At 51.6% G+C, this 23,731-nt stretch overlaps 1 protein-coding gene across 4 annotated transcripts in view; it reads left to right on the top strand.

Moving 5' to 3' along the window:
- The window catches only part of SEMA7A (semaphorin 7A (JohnMiltonHagen blood group)), a 33,692-nt gene that overhangs the window by 788 nt on the left and 9,173 nt on the right, over positions 1-23,731 (top strand). For 2 of the 4 annotated variants that reach the window (XM_075505630.1, XM_075505629.1), the window contains exons 1-5: positions 5,955-6,128; positions 21,390-21,523; positions 22,446-22,496; positions 22,802-22,897; positions 23,312-23,396. In XM_075505630.1, the coding sequence (XP_075361745.1) occupies positions 6,017-6,128; positions 21,390-21,523; positions 22,446-22,496; positions 22,802-22,897; positions 23,312-23,396 (478 nt within the window). In that variant the 5' untranslated portion in view covers positions 5,955-6,016. Of the gene's footprint in view, positions 1-802; positions 913-5,953; positions 6,129-21,389; positions 21,524-22,445; positions 22,497-22,801; positions 22,898-23,311; positions 23,397-23,731 lie in introns of those variants that run through there. The other 2 variants (XM_075505631.1, XM_075505628.1) reach the window with 2 other exon arrangements.

Raw genomic sequence — 23,731 nt, 5'->3', positions numbered from 1 at the left:
AGAAAGAAGAGAGCTCTTCCTTGCCCAGGCCAGTGTCCCTTTCAAGAGTTTTGACAGGTCACAGGGAAAAGTAAGTCAAATGGGTCCAGCACTTGATGGGATCCTGAGCTGTTTCTACTCTCCTGGTGGAAGAGATGGCAGGCTTACCATGTCTGATGGAAAGAGAAACTGGTGCATCTGTGGTGCTGAGCCTTTGTGTCACCAGGCAGGCTCTGAATTTAGAGCCAAGGACAGTGATGAACTGCAGACACTTACCTTCTGCGTCATTTGGCCCAGGGTTGGCTAGCAGGGGCCAAAATAGGAAGGAGGAGCCGGAGGTAAACCACTTCTTAGATGTCTCTCCCTTCCTGATGAGACAGATATCACTGGTGGAATTATTTGAACACTACAAAGTGACCTTAGTATCTTTAAAATAGTTTACTTTCCTGAGCAGCCTCCACTTAATCTTATGTGTCTTGCCAGCTGGTAAGAGATTCTGTTGGCATTTTTCCCAGCAGCAGTTTGAAGTGGTTTCTTGAGGACCAGGTAAGTTGCTTTGATTCCCCAGAGAAAAATGTGGACTTAAATTCCAACCCATATTATTGCAGGGGATGGGAGAGTAGATTGTGGAGAGTGAACCTTGTGTGTTACCAGGAGGAATTTGTGTGTTTAATGGAGCTGTTAAAGGGGGCATATAAAACCGTATATGGGATGGTGGGTGCTGGACCCTTCTTAGGACTGTTCAGAGCAGCTGGCAGATGTGGGAAACAGTACTGCTGAGGAGGCTGCTTTGCCCACTGCTGAAACGTAGCACTTCCCACAGGAGAGCATGGTAGCTGCTGTGCAGCACGTGGCGATGCTGCCCTGAAATCCAGGCCCTGCCAGGAAGCAGAGGAGCACAGCGGTCAAGAAAAGAAACACCACGAGTTTCAGGTAAGGAAAACACAGTCTGGCCTGCTGGACCCTCGTAGGAAGACAGAGCTGACACGCTGTGCAGCATTAATATATCAATATGCAGCTCTCATGGTGGGAATGCGGCAGATCAATCTCAACAAAGCAACTTGCTTCTGCCCTTTCTGTTTTAACTTTCTTTTAATTGGGAAGGGCTCTGGATTGGGTTTTATTTACTCTGCCTAAAGCCTTTGGCATCCCTGTCTGAGGGGTGCACATGCTTTTGGCAGTCTGTGTCACCAATGTGCATCTGTTTTACCTCCTTTCCTGTTCTGTTAAGTGAGTTCTCACTGAGTCACCATTGACAGTGCTGCTTGTTAATGTGATGAGCATCCAGGTGAAACGCATTTGCCAACCAAATGGGTGTTTGCAATGGAAAGGGTGAGGTGTGGTTTGGGGTCACCTAGATGAGCTGAGTTTGTGGCTAGTCCAAGGGCAGGGCCTCTCCAAGCTGCTGGGATCAGTGAATAGTGTCATGAAGCCCTGGTCTAGGAGGTCCTGCCTGGGGTGAGCCCCAGGGGTTTCCTCAGCAGAGGGGAAAGCACAGAAGAAGGGGAGTCCCAGCTAGTGGTTTTGTGTTACTCTCCAAGGAGTTAAGTACAAGATGGCTCTAGCACAGGTTTCCTTTGGCAAATTAAAGGGGTTGATTTACTAGAAAAAGATGTCCTGGGAAACGTGGTTCCTTCTCCCCTTCCCTGATTCATTTTTAAAACCCTGGGAGTGGCATTTAGCACATGGGGGCTTCTGACATCTTTGGTGACACTTCCTGGGGCAGTAGATTTACTGTGCTGTCCTTCAGCATCATGGCAGAACTGAGAGGGGGAGGTATACCAACTAATCAGCCCCCCCCACCAGACTCAGTCCAGCTTAAAGAGCTGATGGAGATGAGATTGCATGAAAACAGCATGTCTGGAGAGGCTGAAGGGTTGACAGCCATTGCAGGGCTGTGGCTTTAGGAGGGGATGGTTTAGGCTGCGGCAGCTGTTTGCAAGGAATGTGAGTTGGAGGGGAGGATTTGTGTGTTGAAAGCAGAATGCAGCAGCTTGCTGATAAATGATCCGCGTTGCTTCCCTCCCACCTCACTTTAGTCCTCAGATGAGGACTAGAAGATCTGTTGGTCAGTGCCAAAAGAAATGGTGAGTGGAATTTCACTTTTTTCCTCTCAAAGTCCATGCTTTTAAGTCTACTTGCTCCCAAAGGCAAAATGCAAGGGGTAAGAAAGAGAAGCTCTGGTCTTCCAAAGCTCTACAGTGGTCATTTACACTTGTGTCCCAGCCTCATGGGACATCAGTCCATCCTGCAGCAGGGTCCCTGCACAGGCAGGGCTTAACAGACAATTTCCTATGCTCTGTGTCAAAACATGCAGTCTCCCAATCTCATCTTGGGAGGGACTGTGGAAACACATGCACACATGTGGCATGATGGACCTGGTGAACATCCTCGGCCCTTTGTGCCATGTTCAGAAAGGTCCCTCTTTGTACTGTTCTGAAGCTGCCATGGCCGATAACAGCCAGAGATTGAGATGCGCTTGTCAGGTTTCTGGAAGAGATGGCACAACAGAGAAAAGATCTTGCCTGGCTTTCGCAGGGGTGAGAATGTTTGTGGTGTTGATATTTTTTTTTCTATGGAAGATTTGTCTGTGTTCAAACCCGTCACGCCTACTGGCTGTTTCCCAGGGTCATGTTCGAGGCCTGGGGTTAGCAGAAGGTAATTGATATGTTCTTGTGAATAAGGTTCTAACATACCTGCTCTTCTCTAATGAAAAGTTGCCAACTAAAACTGGATGTTTCATAATAAATAGACTGCCTGGGCCAGAAACATTCCAGCATTCTGTCTCCTCTGCAGTGATGAATAAAACTGTTCCTCTTAAGGAAAATCTGTGCTTTATGATTTTTACAAGATACTTGGGGGAAGCTGCCTTCTGATCCATGTTGGAACCGAGTAGCATGATCTGGAAAAAACTGCACATAATTTGCACTGGGGAACTTTTGATACTTGAGTGAAGCAGAAGGAAACCTCTGCAGGAGGGGGCTGAGCGGGGAGTTCACGCCTGGAATCTGATCTCTTGTGTACGCATTCGTTGTTGGGTAGCGGAGGACATGGCATGTGGCTGAGCAGGTCCTGAGCAAACACTCACAGAAGCGCTTGCCTGCTTCAAGACTGCTTCAAGTGCATGCCTACTTAATGCACAGCAGGGTTCTGGCTGTATTCAGGGCACTGTTCTGTGTTCAGCACCCCCTGCAAACTGGTACAGGGTTGGAGCAACCTTGAAATCAGCTCTGCACTCCTCTGAAGCGTACAAGCTGGGCTGCTCCTTGATCAAATGTGTGCAGCATTGCACTGTGCTGCTTTGTATGTCTCTATAGGACAGCCCTGCCCATGGGGAACTCCTGGTGGGGTTATTTTCCCAAGGCATTGCACAGTGTATGTCATGCCACTCCCTTGACCCTCCAGATCTTGCCTGTGTGTTGAAGTTGCTTTCCCAATGTTGTCCTGTGCAATGATCTGATGTTTCTGCATCTGTGGGAGTCAGGCTCACCCCAGCTGATCAGTCACGTTGCTGCCCTGAAGGAGCTTGTGGGGAGGAAAAAGGACGCTAAGGGGAGCTGTAGCTTCTGGAGGGAGCAAAGGCATTTGGGTGAAAGCTCAGCTTTAATGAAGACCATTCATTTGAAGAGTTGTAACCAGCATTTTGTGTGGGATGCTCCTGTATATTTGTATGTTCCACCACTGTCACTTTTTTGTCCTCTGCTGTGGGCTCCTTTGCTGGTGAGCTGCATGCGGGGATCTCACACAGCTTTGTATTTAATTGATACGCACCAAGCTGTCTGCTGAGTCTCTTGCTTAGCAAAAGCAAAAGGTGCTACAGCATCATTCTGAATCCAGGACCACAATACAGTCATGTTCATGGGGTGGCTCAGCTCCTGGCCTAGGAGATGGAGTGGTATCATGTGTTGAAGTAGAAGGAGCCCAGAGCTGAACACTTCCAAAGTCTTGGGGGAGTTTGAAGCTGAATTTTATACACAGGAGCATTGTATTTAGCTGTAGGTGGAAAAAACCCTAAAAGCTAACCATGCAGAGTCCCCAGCTGTGTGTGTTAGGGGCAAGGAAAAGGGAAAAGCAAAGGATTTACTGTTCTAAGACGGAAACTCTCCTCGTTCATCTCTGATCAGAACCCTTCTGTGTTTCCAGTTGGCAACTTCGTCAAGAGTGGGAGCTGAAAGCCAGTTTCCCAGCCCACCAGCTGCATCGTGTCATAAAAGGCAAAGCAGATAATAACATATGCAACTCTCATAGTGTAGCCCAAATTTGGGGTGGATGCAAAATGCTAAGTCCCCGTGTTTATTAAGGAACCAGCATGGGTTGTATGGCTTAGGCTGTTCATTTACAAACGATGTTTCTTTTTCACTCCTGACTGTGTGAAAGAGCCTTAATGAATTAGATGTTTTTCAGCAAGCCTTCTCTGCAAGAAAGCAAGTGATAACAGGGTTTAGCACCTCTGGGAGCAATGGGGCTGGTAGAGAAATACAGCTGCCTCTGGGGGGGAATGGGCAGTTGTTTTGAGGTGAGCAGCAATACAAAATGGTTCAGGACTGGGAAACACCATGTCCAAAAGTGAAAAACCAGAGATGATCTGTATGTTATCTTACTGTAATTACCCAAGCAGATATTTGGTTAAAGAGAAAGATGAAACCCCATGCTTAGAGTTGGTGGGAAATTCCTGTGGGTCCTTAAAATTCACCATTAGCTGGCTCATTAATTTTTTGCTTCCTCCAAAACACCCCCCTTGCCCTCCCACTGTTCATCTCCTTCAGGAGCGGAGCAGTCCTGGGTCTAGCTTCAATACCAACTTTAAAGAGCACAGCTGCGTCTCTCATTCTGGTGAGTTCCCTGTGGGGCTCTCCTATTCTGGTCACGTCCGACCTCTCTTTCCTTGCATGTAATGCCCTGCTCTTCTCATTAACAAACCTCACAGCACTTCACAAAGACCGTCAGCCCTTCCTGGCATCCCGATGGGGAATCAGGAGGATGGGGAAGTTTGGCAAAGCAAAGTGACTTTGCAAAGGTTTGTGCCACAGCCCTAGGGCAGGCCAGCCGCCCCCCCCCCCCCCCCAGCTGGTGTGCTCAGCATCCCGTCCTTTTGGAGAACATTAACATCACAAAAGTTAGGGCAGGATCTTAGGGAAGGGAGTGTTTCTTCACCCCAGCTCCCAGTGGATTTTCCACATGCACTCCGAGATGTCATTCACTGCCACACTCACACCCGCATGCTCACAAGCACCATGATGTGAGTTCGACTGGTCTGGCGAAGGGGTGTGTGACACAGCTGAGTCGTCATCGTGTCTCTGGTATTTGTCTCGTAGTCTTCCTGACTTGTGGTGAAGAAAGAATTTTTGGGCAGTGTTTTATTTTGCTAGGAGTGGCCCTTTGCTATTATCTAATTGTAGCACTAGCAGTAGAAGGGCTGGCACAGAAGATATGCTGCAGCCTCGCTGCATCCTCGTGATCGTCAAGCGGGGTCTTCTATTAGCGAGCTGTTCCTGCTGCCACGTTATCTGAGCACGGCTTTCTGGCCTCGACACATCCCTCTATTTAAGCAACTGGGAGCGGCATCCTTTGTTATTGGTCTCTGCACCCTTGGTCTGCTGTTGCTTCTTGTGTGTTCTTAACACACACATTTTCATTCTTATTTCATTCGTATCAATCTTAATATTCCTTTTACAAGTCTCTGTGATAAGTTGATTGCAAGGCTTGGGTCAGCTGCAGCTTTTCTCGGGAGACTGAAGGTGAATGAAGCTATCAGACCCCCACCTTCCCCTTAAAGAAGGATGGGAAAAAAAAAAGAAAGGAGGACCAAAAACCCCAGCAAAGGCTGCAGGCACCAACTGCTGAAGATCAGGTGCTAAATGAAAAGAGTCACTTCGGATTTTTTTTTTTGAGGTTTGCTTCCTAGTAAGTTAAATGTAGTCCCGCCCTCTGTTTCAGTCATTGGCTGCCCTGGATGCTGCCCACTCTTTTGTATAAGGCAAGGAATGCAGCTGTCAGCCTCACAAGCTCATGATCTCTGCTTGCTGAATAAGTAGAAATGGGCAGGAGGTCGCCCGTTGCCCTCTTTGTGGCCCTGTGGGCCAGCCAGCTGGGCATGTGGGCAGCGGGGCGCTCCAAGGTGAACCCCAGGATCATCACAGCTCCGCAAGGTAAGTCCCAGGCTGCGGTCGGTTGCAACCTTGAGATGCAGCAGCAGCAGCAGTGTCTGCAGCTGACAGCTACTCCCTGCGCTGTGTATTTTCTACCTATGTCTTGTCTTTTGAGAAGAGTTGGTCTTTTTTTATTTCTTTTGTCTCTTCGGGGAGACTTTTGGCTCTCATTAAAATGAGCTAAAATGCCTGTGATCTCAGGAAGGGGCTTCTGGCTTCCTTGATTGCTTTTAATTGAATTTTTAGATGCCTGTTCTTGCTAAATCCTTTCCTTATTATATTCTAAAAACATTTTCCTACAACCTTGGTATATTAAAGGCTGTTGAAAAGCCCTGAAACAGACATAGTAACCATTTCCTCTAACTTGCAGGGAGGAATGGAGAAGTGTATTTGCATAATACAGTTAATTTTGTTATTCATCTGGTGTACTTACCCTGTTAGCTGCAAATGAGTTCTGTGAGTAAATATTTGCAGAAGATCTCTATTCTCTGAGAAAATATATATGTCTGAAACGGCACGCAAGGACTTATAATCAGATCCGACCTTAGCAGAAACTGAACAAAGAAATGTTTTAAAGGAGCAAGCTTAGCGTACAGCCCAAGCTTCATATGTTTAAAAGAGCAGACTAACGTTTACTGGTTTTATCATGTGTCTTCCAAGCTTTTTGATTAGTACCCTCCAGGGAGGCTTTAACAAAAGACCCCGTCTTGTCCCTGGCGGTTCTGGTGTTTGACTAAGCCGGCGGGTTCAGCTGAGCTGCGGATCTCACGCTGCTCTGCAGTACAACAGCTCCTCTGTGTTCCCTATTCGCCGACAACTTCAGAGGACATGAATTTCCCGTGGTTTATTCTGCACCATCTGTTATTCTTCTGCCATTATTTATTATGCCCTTCTTCAGGCCCATCCCTGCCTGCGGATGAAGGGCCAGGAGCAGAGTGAAGGGCGGTGGGTGCGTGGCTCGGAGGTGGCCTCTGCCCCTCGCACAAAAGGGAGAGACACTGGCAAGGAGGGCAGCAAAAGGTTGCTTCTAGTATTGCATCATTTGTTCTATTCACTGGGAAACGAAGTGGCTCAGAAAATGGGGTGCAAGAGGGGGAAAAGGTGTGGAGCCCAAGACTCTACAGAGGATGGGAGTCACGTATTTCTCCATAGACGTTTCCCCTGTGCCTCTTGGGGGAGTGGGAGGGGGGAATTACAGGGGTCTGGTGTGTTTAGAATGCCTGTCCTGGAGTAAAACTGTGCTGAGGGGGATGAGCAAGCTTGGGTGGTTGATTTCCACCTGTCTCTGTGGGCTGTTCGGCATGCTCATGCAGTATGGTCATTTGGCCTTTCCTTGCATCTGTGTCAGATGGTGGCTTTCCCAGCATTGATCACAGCAAGGATCTGTCACCGAGAAACACCAAAGCCAATTAGTGTTAGGACACTGCCCTGAAAGGGGATCAGCTTATGCTTATCACTGTTTCTCTCTTTTTTTTTTTTTTTTTTTTTTGAGTGAGAGCTTAGCTGGGACACAGGTCGACAGGGATTTCAGTTAGGGAGGTATCAGAGGTAGCTGTGTGGCACACTCATTAAGAGTCACTTGTGTCCTATTTAACAGATTGTATTTTGCTTGGCATAACCTCTACCCATTAGGAAGTGGGTCTGTGGGTTAAGAGGAGTGTGGAGAGGGGGCTCTGGAGGAGGGTGAAGAAATGGGACAGGGGCCAAGGGGACGTGGTAGGTGGCAGGGAGCCCTTTAACTGCCCCAATGCTCCAGACACCGTGAAAGGCAAGTGCAGCATCTTTAGTAAAGCCTGCAGGTCAGCACACTGCTGCTGTTTGCATCCATGTGTAGAGGCTCGTCCCTTGCCGTGGGGGAGACGGTGTTGCAGGGCTTGGTTTGCGGCTCAAGCCCTGGTCCTGGAGGCTGGGAAGTGGGATGGAGAAGAGCAGCAGTCTGGTACATTTGCATGCATGTTCGTGATGGGGCTGGGTCTGGTGTGCTGCGTTTGCTGTGGTGCAGTGCTGGCCTCAGCCCTGGGCTTTGCAGGAGCTAGCAGTTCTTCACGTAATTAAATTTCTTACATGCCACAGCCCATCACTAGCACCAGGTATGGCAACCTCAGCAAAGACACCTAGAGACATTGCAGCCCTGCAGGCGAAAGGAGATATTCCTGGTGCTGGCCAGAGCTCAGCGCTTTCCAGGAGGGAAGAGTACATGTGTGGGATCCTTTGTTGGGCTGCGGCACTGGAGGAGAGCAGGAAATTGGTGCTGGGCAAAGCTGCAGCTGTCCTTCCATCTCTCAGCCTTGGTGGTCCCCTTGCCAGCACCCTACCAGACTGCGGGAAATAGCCCTGGCCTCGCTGCAGGCAGCCCGAACCACTCTGCTGTTTCGCCCCGTCGTCCCTCGTTGTCCAGTTTTGTAGCAAGAAATAGGTGAGAGGACATTTGAGCTGGGAAAAAAAATGTAGCTGGGTTTAGGTGGCATGATCCTGAGCTCAGATCTGAAGACAAAGAAACCAAGTTGGCCTGTCTCGGTGCTTGGAGCTGCCTGGGTTTAAGTAATTTCACAGTCCTGGGGACTTGGACTTGCAGCAGTGGGTGGCTGGAGCACCATGCTCTGCAGATCTGCCGTTCTACAAATGCAGTGCCTACAGAGCCAGCCCCAAGGCCTCGGCCACAGCTGCTCTTCTGCCTTTATTTTGCCTCCCCGATGCCGCAGTGCAGGAGGGGGTAAGGAAGTGGCATACTTTTTCCCAGTGTCAGCCCCATTTCAATGCGTGCTTGGGAGCGTTTGCCACCAAAGGCAGGGTGAGGGATCCCTGGAGCCTTCCCAGCAGCCGGCACAGGTGGCTGGCTCTCGGGTAACCAGCTGGGTAAGCAGTTATTTGAAAGCATGTCTGACTTGGCAGGATTTCTTCCTCTTAGGGGAAACACACTCAGAGCAAAGGGCTGAGGTCAGCTCCAGACCACTGGTCATATCTAAAGTGCTTAAGATCCTTTTTACTGACAAGGACTTTGCCCCCCTTCCCCTTTTGCAGCTGACCCAGCACATGGATGAGTCAGGGTCTCTTGCTGGCTATTACCTTCCCCAGTGTCCTAATGAACAAAGACTGTAAATGGCAGGTTCCCTATCTGTTGAGATTTGCAGAGTGGGAGTGAGTTCAGCCCTAGCAGCCTGGGCTGGCGCAGAAGCAAGTACTTCAACCTTGTACACTGTGTTTTTGCTTATCTTCCCTTTTATTTCTATCCTCCCCCTGCCTCCATGTATTTTTCTAACTAAACACTGACCAGCTGGGCTTTGCTTTGAAAAAGGTGCGTTCACATCCCACACTGAGCTTTTGCTTGTCAGCACAGATACCGTGTTTACTCTTCTGATCCATCTGCAGAGACGGAGACTGCTGTGTCCCGGGGCTGGGCAGAGCTGTCTGGGTGACAGAGTGGGCAGATAACAGCCCCTCTGTATGGAGCAGGAGTGTGGCATCCCAGGCTGGCTGTCTCATGACCAGAAAGTCACTGAGCATCGGGAGAGCAGAGGAGTGCAGTGAGAAAAACAAGGAGCCTGAGAGCTGGGTCAGGTTCCTATTGCCTGGGGCCTTTGGTGCAGAACAGGAATAACTTTTAGCTACTGCCACGCTTAAGATTGTCTTGTCCCTGTTTACTCGCACATGTGTAGATCTGAGACAAACTCTCAGTCCCTCTCTGGTTGCCTGCTGCATTCACACCTTGGGGTAGGATGGGGTCTGACAGTTTAATTATTCCCCTCTTTCTCATTAACAGATGAGGCTGGAAGCTGGAGGGGATGGGTTCTGAGCTGGTGTGTAGCTCACAGGAGATAAGCAGGTCCTGCAGGGGAAAAGAAATATATACTTGACCCTTGGCTGCCTTTGCTGGGTAAACTGGCTCTAACCTACCCTGGGTCGTGGGGCAGGGGGGGAGTTGAAATGGCAGTTCCTGGAAACTGCCTGTGCTGCCTGTAGTAGCTCCTGGGCTTTGCCAGGCTCAGCTGCCTCTACTTGCCATGGGAGAACTGTGCCAGCAAGCACCTCTGAGTGCTGTAAGAGCTCTTCTACGAGCTCTTCATGCCCACCGGTGCAATGGTGCTGCGTTCAGCTAGCAAAGGAAGAGGAGACCTGACCAGAGATGAGGCCAAACTCGTACTGATTGGGAGTGGTGGCAAAATGAGAGATTGTGCACCGGCTTTTACTCCTCAGTGACAGTGGCACTGTTTTCTCAGGAGCCACGGTCCCCATGGGTGTGAAACATCTTTGTAGGACAGTTTCACGTGAAGCGCTCAGAGCATCAACATTTCCAGGAGAAAGCTTCTCACTTTCCCAGCAATGCTATTTTCTGCAGACGGCTCATTTTCACAGGGTGGGTGATGCTGGTATCATAAAATGTTGGTTGAAAATATTTTTTGCCCTGTGCAGATTGAAAAAGAAAAAACAAACCAAACAAACCAAGCAAGTGAATCACAGCCACCTCCTGTTGCAAGAGCGTGACACAAAAACAACAGGCATGGGCAAACTAATACGAGTTGTGGCTGCTGTACTGAAATGCTCAGGGCTGGGAAAGAGAGCCAGATGCAAATTGCTGACCCAATTGCTGACCCCGCTGCCCAGCTCTGTGCCAGCCCTCAGGCTGATTCAGGGGTCAGAATTGCAGGAAATTGGCCTAGGAAGGTTTTCTGTAGTTGATGTAGTCTGTCTTGGTGCCATAAAGCAGGACAAACTAAATCTAAGCCTGAGTACTTGAGTACAAACTAAATCTAAGTAGTGAGTACAAGATGCTTTTTAAAGAAGCTTGTATCCAGAAAAAGGGCTGGAAGGTGAGTTGGAAGGAGGAAATTGCTTGTTTTGCAGCCAGCTCTTTCCTGTTGAGGTACATCCTATGGTGTACGGCTATTCCTGGTTGCTCCAAGAATAGGATTTGTTCCTCCTGTTGGGCGTTCTTTTCTTTTCAATCCCAGCTCCACCCGGTGTAGTAGGCTGTCTCTAACTGTGTCCGGTGTCTGGTGCAACAGAGAAATGCTGTAAGAGTGCCACAGGAGCTGGATGCAGAAGCATCTCCTACCATCTCTACTAATTTCAGAGCAGCTTAAGTCTGGAACAACAGGCTTCGTATAATAAACCTAATATTGCCTTTAATGACAGCTTTGATTCTCTAGTGCTATAAATATCTGGTCCCCAGTTTGAACCCTGTTGACTGGTGTCAGCATCCTCCTGCAGGGATGACTCCACATCTAATTACCCACTTGGGTTAAATTATTCTCCTTTATCAGGCATGTGTACACTGGGAGGGAGAGGAGATAGCAAGTTTAAGGAGCTGTAGGAGTTTCCTGGGGGAATACATGGACAGTCCTAGCCAGACACCTGTCCTTGGGCTGGTCACAACAACTGTGGCCATGGGTTTGCTCGTATCTTGGATAATGCAAGTTTTGGAAAGTCTAATCTGAGCGTCTGGTTTCAAACGACTGACTGTAATGCGGTGGTTTGGCTTTCCAAGTCTGAGTAATGCGGCACTGCAGCCAAAGGTGGACGTGAGAAGAATAGATATTGTGTGTTCCCGCTGGTGGGGGTCAAGCAGGCAGAAAGGGGATGCTAGGGAGGTCTGCATGGCCTTCCCTGGCACAGATCCAGAAGGCTGCAGGGCTGAGACCTAGCTGACATTCGTTACAGGGGTGGGAAGCCTACAGCAGCAGGTAGGAGGGCTGCAAAGAGCATGACAGGGCCCTTCTGAATCTAGTGGGAAAGTCCCCTTGCTGCATGCATAATCTCATCTATTTTGTGTAGGGAACTGAAACTTCATCCTTGCTCTGGAGCCACAGATCTCTCTTCCCACCTTTAAATCTCTGCAGAGGCTGGAGGCTCCACAGGGGACTGCACAGGTCCCCTTGCCCCATGCCCACCTCCTGGGTAGCCTCCCCTAGGCTGGGAGAAGATGGCACGTGCCCAAGAAGGGTTTCTCGGCTGCCTTGCCCTAACCAGCAGCAGGGAGGTGGGAGATGGCTGCCAATTAAGCTAAAAGGTAAAGCGGCTGTTTTGCTGGTGGGTGTGCATAGAGGTGCTTAGGGCAATTTTTATTCTGGAAGGCTTTTTATGATAAATCAGTCTCTGGAAACTGATCTTCCTAGTGGGAGGGGCAGCTGTGCTCTCCAGATAACAGCTCTCCTGCTAAAAGCATCCTTTTGTTGTTCTGCCGTTGTTCCAGTGACCGTATAATAAAATACCATAATCACAGGCCAAAGTTCCCCAGCTTCCAGCAGGAACACGACACAGCTCGGGACTGTCATTACAGAGAATGGCTTTTGGGAAAGTAACAAAACCTGGCTCTAAATTTAGCACCTACAATCCGTAGGGTGCAGCAAGCAGCTCAGCTTCAGGGCTGGTAGGGAAAAAAGTACCTGCTAGATGACAAGCTGCACCTGTGAAATCAAAGGCTCTGGACTCATCTTGCAGTGGCACAGGCTTCAGTGCTGCATAATTTTGGAGGGGGTGAGCATGCAGGGGGGGCCTGGGGATGCTGATAATGTGTTAGCATGCATAGAAAACACTGCCATGCCTGTCATATAGTAATTTTCTGTTTAAAAAGGAGAAACCCATCTTTCCTGGTGCGTGAAGCACTCTGGTTCAAGCCTTTAGAGGGTAAGCGGAGCCCTGCAGTGCTGCCTGTGCTCACAAAGCCCTGCCTGATGGGGGAGGCTTTGAACTCAAACCTTGTTCCTTCCTAGTTGCAGGTTAGGGGTCTCTCTAGCTGCTTGCTGAGTGGGCGTTTGGGACCACTGCCAGCTCTGGCTCTGGCTTGGAGGCCCCTCACAAAGGGGATATAGGCTGCATAACTCTCAGAAGAGCTTTTGAGCAGGCGTGCCCATTGCCCAGCAGCTGGGTTACCAAACCAAGAGGTTTTTTTCCTCTTTCTTCCTGCTCTCGCTCACCCCTGCACTGAATACTGCTGCCTGCTGCCAAGATGCTCCAGAACTTACCAGAAATAGAGTGGAAATCGTTAATGCGCCAGAATATTTGCCTTCTGTAGTGTAACTCTAAAAAAGCCCATTTGTCTCGTTAGAGTGTACTCTGCGAGCTTGAGCCTTTCCTCTGTGCTAGTGCGGCCCTCCTGGGCATCTGGATTGCGCGCAGGCTGAGAGCTTTTGTAGGATATATCCCAAGTAAGTGGACTGAATTGTTTCCTGTGCTCCAGGGAATTTTGCTATTGATGGCAGGGATCTCTCGAGGGCAGCAGAAAGCAGCCACACGAGCACCCTGTGATTGCAGGGTCTCCAGGAATGATTGGGGAAGAAGCCAAAGAAAAGGCAAGCAATGTTGTATGTTGGCAGCCAGGAATGAAGCTTGGCCAAGGGTGAAAAAGTCCCACTGCAGGGAGGATGTAGCTGTTACTAGTATATCTATGGCCTTGCTCTTTCCTTTGGAGGGGTGCTTAGAGAGGGAGTCGGAAGCAGTCAGGGAGGGGTATGAGAAAAGATAGCATGAGGTTTCTTGGCAGATTATTAAATGCTGCTTGTCTCCAAACTGTCTTGGGGAACAGGATGAGAAATACCAAACAGATTAAACCCGTCGCTCTGATTTGCTGCAAACTTAATATAAGAAAGAGGAGTGAAATCTGTAAGGCAATCAGGTCTGGGTTTGAGTAATGTGGGCTTCCCAGTTGCATGTCTCCCCTCTGTGCTTTCACACCTCTTCTGGGTTTCCCCCAAGCGCATGGAGACCTCTGCAAGGGTTCAGGGTTACACGTCCCCCTGATGCTCTCCAACCTCCTCTGGATTGCCTGTGCTGCCCAATGCTGGGTTCACTGGTTCTCCGCATGAAGGATGATGGTCACAGATGGGAAACGAAACGGAGAGCAGCACACAGCCCAAGCCCTCGCTCTCAGTTGTGCTGCTTTCAGGAACTGAACCACAACATTTCCTACAGGATGCAGGGCATGGGAAAATTACGGTCAGGGCTTTTACCCACCCCGGGCTGATAAGAAAGCCTTCTGCCTTCACTGGGAGACCATTTTACTTACTCTGTCCTTTCTGGGCACACACATGCTCTTGAGATGCATCTGTGGGAGTGTCTGGCTAAAGCAAAGGCAGCTGCTCTGACCTTACAGCGTTGCTGCCCTAGCTGGCCGGTGCCCTTCCCTGGCCGGTGGGAGAGGCTGTGTCGGTTATGAAATACATAGGAGCTGACTGATGCCTGCAATAGGGCTTGTTCGATCTGCTTTCCAGACCCTGCTCTTTCCAGAGCTGCTGGTCACAGCCGGTGACTGCTCTTGGACTCCGGCAGTCGGTACTAGAAATGAGTGTACCTGTGTTTCATCAGTGGTTTTCCTGCTTGTGCTGTGTGCTTGGGGCAGGAAGAGGGGAAATTTAAGCAGTGTGGCTGCTGTGTAAGGCTCTCGTGGTGGGCATGGGCACGAGCTGGGGGTCTCCCCATGGCAGGGAGCTGCGTGGCCCCTAGGAGAGCACAGAGGGCTTTAAGGAACACAAAACACGTATGACTGTGTCTGGTCCCACTTCAGCAAGAGACACTTTTAGCACTCTTTCTGGTTGCCTGGTTTCTGCTGCTGCTCACCAGTGCCTTTTGGCCCGTGGCAGACTAATACTGCAGAGGAGTTTTGGGGGGGGTCCCTGCAAGCATCCTGAAAAGACGGTGGGGGAGAGGGGAGACCAGGAGGGGAAGGCAGGCAGCAGAAACCCCTTCTGACATGCCCCAGCCACTGGGCTGATGGGCACCAGATCACGGCCATGCTCCCAGTCTGCTACCTCGTGCCAAGCTGAATAGGTAGGGGACAGGGAGGGAGTGAAAGGGTCACAAGGATAGTATTTGGCCCTGGGAGGGCTCTGGAGGGAGCTCTTAGGGGTCCAGGATAGAAATCTATAGGGGATGGGGCTGTATTGGTTCTGCTCTTTTTATTTTGCTTTCTTTGAGAAATGGCTGGTGTTGGAGCATAGGTTGAACCGAAATGGTGCAGGGCTGCCCCGCACACCGAGCGATGTTCCCCGACGGGTGATCCTTCAGCCTGTGCCCCTGCTTCCCCAGCACCGAGGGGTGGCTGTAAGGATCCCGGCTCCCAGGGGTGCAGCTAAATCTCTCGGCAGCATGTGGTGGCGTAAGCTGGGGAGAGAAGGGAACAATCGGCCAGGTTTTTTTGTGAGCGATGAGAAGGAAGTGGTTTCCCACATTGTATTGTATTGCCTTTTTGCCCCTTTCTCAGAAATCCCTCCTGCAAAAGCCTATCATCTTCCAAGCACGTTGGAGACCTTGCAACTCACAGCCCTTCAATTACTCTGTGGCAGGTCAGAGCAAACCCCCCCAGAGTGTCCCTCCTGGGTCATCTCATCTAGAGACAAATTGTTCCTATAAAAAACCCCATCGCTGTGGGGTCTGCTGGGTCCCAGAAAGAGGACGCCTGCTTGGGGCGTCCATCCCCTGGGAAGGGGATGGCTGGTGGGTGAGCGGGGCTCTCGGGAGCACCTCCCTGGCCCGCCTGTGGTTTCCTTGTGTCACATTGCTCCTGTCGGGTGAAGTCATGGGGGAAGGAAAACCTAGCTGCTTGGGTGAACACAGCAGCTCCCCGGAGGCATACTTCCTCCTTCCGAAATGTCTCAACTTGGGAATTTATAGATCATCTTAAAAAAAAAAAAAGCAGCTTGGCTTCTTGCCAGCATCCGTGGCAGAGCTGGGGAGACAGACGGCGCGTGGCTTTTGGATGGGAGTGGTGTGGTTCAGTCCTTCTCCCGGGGATGGAGGGGGACCCATGGCAGCCCCGTGGGGTGTCTCTATCCCTCTAGGGTGGGTGCTGTGACTTCCCATGCTCCCCTGAGAGGGGACCATCTGCTGGTGGGGCTCCTGAGGTTGGTATCTGGCCAAACAGGTAGGAAATCCAGGGATTGTCCTCCTGGTCTTGCCTGGGGAAATAGTGAAACTGGAACTGCACTGTGGAGTGATGTCAGAGCTGGGACCAGGGTCCTGACCCCAAAGTGGGTGACTAAGACACCGGACCTGAATCACATTCCTGGCCCTTAAAGGAAAGCAGTTGATCTGCCTGTGCTGGGCTGCTTGTCATGCATCCTGTGTGCGCTGGGGAAGCAGGAACAGAAGAGGGATCGATGTCATCAAGTCGAGACGGCTCTCGTGTTCCCAAAAGCGGAGTGATGTGCACGAGCCTGGAGCACACAGTCAGCCCTGACTCATGGCTGGGCCCGCATTGCTGGGAGATGAGGGCTCCTGGCACAGGTAGAGGGGATGAGACCCAGGGGACTCCCCCGCATTGCCAGTCCTTGAGTCAGCGTTGAAAAGGCAGCTTTTCCTTCTGCTGTCAGAGCCAATCTCAGTCGGATTGCAGCAGACACATGCCTATCAAGGTCATAATCCGTTCAGTCTATTCAAAAAGGAAGGAAGACATAAAACCTGGGAAATGAGAAAATGTTTGAAGGAGGAGGGAACCAGGAGAGGATACAACCAGTGCCGTGATTCAGGCAGGAGCGTGCTCGCTGTCAGACCGACAGGCAGCAGAGCAGGTGGCAGTGTCATCGGCGTCATGCCGGGGAGGGTAGGATGTGTGATGGTGATGACTGACAGCATTATAACATGTTAGAGCAAGAATAGTTTCCGGGGCTGCTGGGTGGATTGCCTGGGCATTGGGGAGCGTGGCAGTGCCGGAGGCTCGGCTGCGTTCGCCATGGTGGTGAGCTTCAGCGCTGCACCAGTTTAAATCCCATTTTGCCATTTGGTGGGTGGCCCAGCCCTGTGTCCCCATCATACAGCAGCAGCAGGAGCGTTTGGGAGAACATGGGCAGCTTAGCTAAAGGAACTTCCCCTGCTCAGGGCAGCACAGGCCCCATGGTGTGGAGCGGGTAATGCCAGGGAGCAGGTAAACCCCGTACCCTGCCTGGTTTCCCCTCTTCATATTCCAAGGGGGGTCCCACTTAACAAGGGTTTTATAAGCAGCAAGTAAAGGATCTGCCTCTCGCCTGCATCAGTGCCGCTCCCAAGAAGCAGTGGATTCTTATCTCGTCCTCCTTCCATTTTTACTTTTCCCAAGCTTTATTTCAGTTCCTTATTTTAAAATGCTGGCACCAGAGCAGATTTGAACTATCACCTCCATTTTAGGGAGACGCAGTCCTCCCCCAGCTTCAGTGAATCGTAGACCTGCAAAGACTCGCCTGCTACCAGTGCTGGGAGCCGTGCAAGCCAGTGACTAAGCTGAGCGTCTGGGATGCTGGAGCTGGCTGCCAGACCGGGGAGCGGTGGAGTGCGGAGGGGAGAAGGACTGCCATAGCTGAGTCAGCCCTCCAGCCAGGATGAGAGCTGGGTTGTTGAGTTTGTCTGCAACGAGGCTGCACGCCCACGCTGCTTCTCTAGTTGGACATCTGTTCTGGAGGTGGGGGGAATGCTCCCCTCCTGCACAAAGCTCTGGGATGCTTTGGGAGCCTGGCCTTGCCATGGTGCTGGGGAGAGCCAAGCTCTTGGTGCCTTTCTGAAGGGGCTTTTGGACCCAAAGGGAGCCAGAGAGCCCTTTGGTGTATCATTAAAGCTGGATTTGCCCAAGCCATGTCTAGGGAGGCAGGCCCATTTCACCCTATCAGATGGGAAGCAGGATTGCTCTGTCTGTTATCTGCATTGCTCTGTGTGTTTAGGACAGGCCTCCCTGCTCGCATCTCATCCAGAGCATCTCCCTCTTCGTTTCTCTCCTGTTACCTCACCCTGCAGGCATCCTTCTGAGATGCACCGGGCTCCCTCCTTCTCCCTCATTTAATAGTATTCTTCTTCTTCAATCTGATGTGGTACTCTTCATCTCGCCTGCAAAGCACAAAGCCGCTCTTTCTCCCATTCACTCCTCCGGACCGGTGTTAGCATTTCAACTGACAATCGTGCCATTGATTTGCGCGCTGACAGTGGGCTCTGCAGTAAATGCCAGGCAAAGGGACTCAGCGGGGTTAGTGAGGCTCTGGAAATGAGCCCTGTGTCTTCTGAAGCTCCGGACTCGATTTTGGAGGCATGGTGGTGACAGGGTCATGCCTTCCCCCTTCCAGGGGGGCGAGCCTTTCTTTGCAGTGTCAAAAACAGCCTTGGACTTGCTAGGAGAGGCACGTCCCCTTCTTTGGGGACATAGTGTGGGCCATTAGATGCCCTCTGTCTCATTATCCCCCGCCTCTTGAAGCAATTTAAACCCCAGGCTCCTGGGGGTGCAGAGCAGCTCCCCCCCAGTCCTGCCGGATGAGAAGCAGAGGCAAAGGGGATCAAACCGCTTGCCTAAGCCGAGCTGTTTAAGGCAGAGCAGGGCTGAAGGCCAGCTTTGCAGGTCAGCCAGAGGGCTGATGCAGAGGCAGAGGGACCCCAGCAGCCGCTCACGGAAACACCTTTAAAAGGCTCCCTTCCAGATCAAGTTAAATCAGCACTGGAGCTGCAAACACACTTCTGGGCCCTGGCTAGCAGAGCTGTTTATGCTCAGCTTAGTGATTCAGTGCAGTCCCCGGGGAGCAGTAGGATAAATAATACGTTGGCGCCAACCAAATTATTGTTTTGGGCTTGTTTGTTTCTGGCTGTTTGGAGAGAAGTGTGTCCTTGCAGGTTGGCACAGCTCTCAGAGTCGAGCTTAAGAAAGAGGCAGTGTTGTGAAAAAGCCTCAAAACGAAACCAAAGGTAATAGGAGCACGTGGGGCTGAAATGTGCAAAAGCATGAGGTGGAGGAAGAGGAGTGGGGAATGGCTGCAGGTGTATATTTTCCTGGATTAGCAGCAAATTTAGGGGCTGGGTTGGAGGTTTGAAAACAAGAGCAAAGTTTGCTGAAGTCCAGCCAGACCTGCTTGCGGTGTGTTGGTGATGGGTTGTGCTGGCAGCAGTAGCTGGATGGGGGAGAAGGGCTTTAGGGGCTCCCGTGTGTATGGGCTGTTGCCTGCCTGCTCTGCAGATTGGGCCAAGAGGGGGATTTTGAGGACTGCTGGGAAGGGGGGTGGTGAAAAGGGGATTAGTCCTCTCCTCCCCAGCAAGCATAGACTGAGTCTGTGGCTGATGAGATTCCCCGGGCTAGCTGGCATGCCCGGCTGGCTTCCCGCTTGTAGGGCCACTTAGGCAAATGAATTGCACTGTCACTCTGAAAAGTCTCAATGCCAGCTTCTCCAGCAGGCAAAGCACATGGTCAGGAGTTTCTCGGAGTCCTTGGACAGAGGAGAGATGGTAGGGCTGGGGAGGGGAGGGGATGGGATGGGGAGCAGGCAGGGACTGCCATCCAGCCAGGCTTTCCTGGCTGTGGGATCCTCACTCCTGAATCCCCCCCAGCTGCTGTGCAGCCCCGTGGCCTCCGTCCCATGGTGCAGGGGAAGGGCAGCCTGGAAGTGTTGCATTAGCAAGAAGCTGCGGGCTGGATGGGAGCGATGGTTTCTGTACCATGGCATACCTCCACCCTCTCTCTTTGTGGCTGAGGTGCCCTTGCAAAACAGCAGTCTGTGGGTCTGGCAGGGTTTCCCATCACCAGGCAGTGGCTGGCAGCAGCCCTGTTAGCCAAGCCAGTGATGGGAAAGCCGTGCGGGCTGGGTGCCATTTAACCCCGCAGGGATTAGAGACTCCGAGGACATGCGACCAGCATACTGAAGTGGAGAAAAAAGCCCTAATTCAGTAGCCCCAATGACCTCTAATACATCTTTTTTTACTTTCAGCTCTGCAGAGCCTTGGCAGGACCCCTGCGCAGCCTGCTCCAGGCAGAGGGGGAGTGCTGGGCTGCGCAAAGATTGTCCTTTGCCTGTCCTGCCAAGTGCCCCTATAAATAGAGAGGGACACGTGCCACTGATTAATTGCCTGTCTATGCAGGCAGCCAGCTCCCGAGGCAGACACAGCCTTTGTCTGTCTGCTGGGAGCAGCAGCGCTTGCCAGGAGAGTCCCCCTCTTCTTTGGAAAAGGGAAAAGAGGGAGAGATGAAAACGGAGTGCCCTCTCACACTAAGCAGAGGCTAGTCCTGATGGGAGACTTTTCCCCCTCGGAGGAGCAATTCCTCTCATGTCATTACTGCAAACTGCAGTAGGGGACAGGGTAGCCTGCATCCGGACACATGTCATGTGCATTGCACCCTGCTGTGGAGCTGGGCCCTGGCACGACTGCTCAAAGCTGCCCAGATGTGGCTGCACCATCCCGGAGAGGGATGCAGGACCAGCGGACCCCGTCGAGGGACAGAAAAAGCCCCAGGGGAGGAGGCTCACAACTGCACTGCGGTGCAGGGCCAACCTCCCACACCTGAGCTGGCAACACAGAGGGTAAGGGAAGGATGTTCTTAGGAAAGAGAAGCTGGAAAAGTCAGAAGGTGAAAGGGGAAGGAAAGAGGGGAGGACAGGCAGTTCTTCCTCCCAGCTGGGTCTGGAAAGCTTTTTATTTGCAGCAACTGGTTGTGACATGGGTCCTAGGTCTTGCAGCTTTCTTCTTGTTCACGTCTCGGGTGTGGAGCCCATGAGTTGCAGCTTTACATGCCCCCTTCCCCTGTCACATGTGGGCTCCGGCCTGGGGGCTCCAAACCCTGTTGGTCCCTCCTGGCCCTTGGAGGGAGGATGCTGACAGTGCAACTGGAGGCTGGCAAGGAGAGGTGTCATGCTGGGCTGTGGCTGGTAGGAGATTATCTACCCCGTGGGTACGGAGGGGTTGACCCCCAGCTGCAAGGCAGCGCAGCAGCTCCTCTCCTATTCAGCCAGATAAGAACTCGCAGCTCCAATTAAGCATGTGCAAGGTCCTGAAGCGGGGCACAAAAAGCTGCAGGCATGTCAAATGCAAGAGGGTGCAGGAGCCAAATCTATGAGGCAGTTGCCTGGAGTGGTTGTCAGAGGATGGCCAGAGAGGGGAGGGAGCCTTTCACCTTGAAGCTGGGAGGCAGGAGGCACTCGGCCATTAGAGCATGTGGGAAGGCAGCGCTCACCTGGCTGCTGCAGAGCCAGTTCTAAGTCACTTTGAGCTTCTGCTCTCCTACAAGAGCTCCTGCAGCAAAGTTTCCCTTCCTCCTCCTCTTCCTTCATCACCAGCACTGCAGGCGCCAGGCAGGGCTGCTCCATTGTGCAGCTCTCCTGTCCCTTGGGGCCAAGGGGACAATAGCTCAGCTCTGAGCCTGGGAGCTGCCTTTCCCTGCCGGCCTGGTGCTGGGCCAGCCATCCCAGGGGGCCCCCAGCCCCGTGTCCTTGTTTTTCTCATCACTCACACCAAGGACAAGGAGAGGGAGTTGATCAGCCTGAGCTGGCTGCGGGTGCTCTCTGCAGTCAGCTGCGGTTCCCCTGATGAGTGTCTCTTCTGTGCTGTTCCTAGGTGTGAAAGAGTATGCATTTCCTAGGAGTGAGAAGTACCCGGTCTTCTATCATAAAGAAAACAGCTCAGCCATCTACATTGGGGGAGAGGGAAAGCTTTATTACTACGACTTTACAACCTATGAGAACTACACGGTAAGGATGCTCTGCTAACAAGTTTGGCCCCCTTATAAGAAAGTGTCCAGTATCTGTCTCGCAGCCCAAACACTAGATACCTTGCTCAGTGTCTTTGCCAGCAGCAAAGTCACACCTGGAAGGGTCTGGTCTCTGCCCAGACTGCCCCATCCATCTGGGAAGCTGCAACATCAGTATGATAAATGGCTGCTGCAAGGGGGAAGTCTCCTATGCTAGTTGTGGGTGGGTTCTTCCCAGGCTGTGATGCTCCTGAGGTCTTTGCTGCCCCAGAGGGAGGATTTTTCCCGTGAGGCACCCTTTCTTTAGCATGAGAAGGGATGCTCAGACTCATGTTACTGGGGAGAAGCTATGTTCCCATCCCTTTCCATTGTTGAAGCCCAGGCTGCTTTTCCTCAAAAGCAGGAAGTTCTGGATCAGCTGGGCACTGAGTTAATTCAGCAGGAAAACCCCCCAGTTGGCTTTCTCATGACCCCTTCTTGTCCTCAGACAAGTTGGTTGCTGAAGTTTGGGCCCAGATAATTCCCTTCTTGTTCCCAGGAACAGTGTGGTTCAATGTGTCCCAACCCTCGGACACCACCACCCACTATTGAACACCCATTCCCTGCAATGACGCATCCTCTCGCGAAATCCTTTGGAGAGCAGTCCAGGCTGGCTGCCAGTCATGCCTGCTGCTTTGGCCCTGCGTCCCCACTTCTCCCTATCACCTCGAGTGCCTGAGAGATCCAGCCCAGCCTCCCCAAGGGTTTTCAAATGCTGAGGTGGGAAAAGGGCTGCGTTGCAGTGTTTAATGACCTTCTTGCCAATGTGTTTGCTTTGGTTCTTGTGAAGAGAGTGACTAGCATGTAATGCACGGGGCTGAGCCCACATCAGTTGGCTTTTAGAGGGAAGGAATTAAAGCATATCTCCTTTTCTTTTATCCTAGGAAGACTTCCCAGTGAAAAATGAAGGACAGTGCATGATGCCTGGGAGTTTGGTAGGTCCTACCTGTGGTGGAACAGCTTGTGGAACAGCTGGATGGGTGAGGGTTGGAGGACTTGGGTTGAAGGACTGCTGGGGAAGGAACTGTGTATGGTCCTCACATGCTCTCTCTGGGTGAAGACCTCCAGTGCCTGTGGAGCAGATAAGATGAGATGATAGTAGTTTCCTCCTCTGGTTTTAAGACCCATGAAAAAGCTAAGAAGCCGTATAGCTGTGGGCTTGGTAGTGCTGTAGGCTTGCAGCTGTGGGGCTGTGCTTTGCCGTTCGCAGATGCTTATGGTCCTCTTCTTTCTCTTGCAGGAGGACAATAAAAATTACCTCACATTAGTAGAGAAGTATGGAGATGGGATGTTAGTGTGTGGGACTGGCGCCTGTGCTCCTACCTGCTGGAACTTGGTATGCTGTGGCCACCTGTGATGGGACTAGAGCAAAGCACTTGCTGTTTTGTTTTGTGGTATCTCTATCTGTAAAATGGTGCCCCGATCCCCACTCCTTCTCAGAGTGCTCTGAAATGCCCAAATGCCAGCTGCCTCGAGGCGCTTATCGTGACAGCATGGGACAGCCCACACGAGCAGAGGTCCACGCGTGCCACCTCTGTGCTCACTTGTCATAGCCCCCCTCTCCTCACCTCCTGCCTGCAGCAGGGGCTCTGCCTGGCCCATTCGACGATGGGCTGCATCCTTCCGTCATTGGGGCTGTGCCAGCCAAGGAGAGCTGCTTTCCTCCTGCCCCAGGGGTGGATGTGGGCACCTGGCTTCCCTGCCTTCCCTGAACTGGTCACACTTAGGGACCATTTCTGTCCTTACCCAGACGCAGAGAAAGGAGAGCACTTCATGGGATGGGAGAGGTATTGCTCCTTTCACCCCTGACTCAAATACCCTCGTCCTTGTTGATGGTAAGTCTGATTGCTCACGTATTTTCAGTCGTGCTGTGCAGGAAGGCTGGGCTCTCTGTAACAAAAAGGGGCACTTTGAAGCTGCTCCAAGGGCTTTATCCCTCTGCTCTAGTTGGCAATCGGCCTTAGCGCTTCTTGCTTTTGCCTCCTCAAAATGCACATCCTTCTAGGACAGAGCATGGCACAAGATTTATTCCTGTCCAGGGCATGGGGGTTGAGTCTCTGTGCAGGAGGGTAGAGTGCAATGGAAACAGCGAGGAAGGAGGGTCCTGCAGTAACTTCACTGCTCTGGACCTGGCAGAGGGACAGATGAGGATCCTTCCCAGAGGGTAGAG

The sequence above is a fragment of the Mycteria americana genome, chromosome 6 (genome assembly GCF_035582795.1).
Source record: "Mycteria americana isolate JAX WOST 10 ecotype Jacksonville Zoo and Gardens chromosome 6, USCA_MyAme_1.0, whole genome shotgun sequence".
Lineage (NCBI taxonomy): Eukaryota > Metazoa > Chordata > Aves > Ciconiiformes > Ciconiidae > Mycteria > Mycteria americana.
Note: the sequence above shows the minus strand (reverse complement) of the source record. Positions and strands in the feature narration are given on the sequence as shown.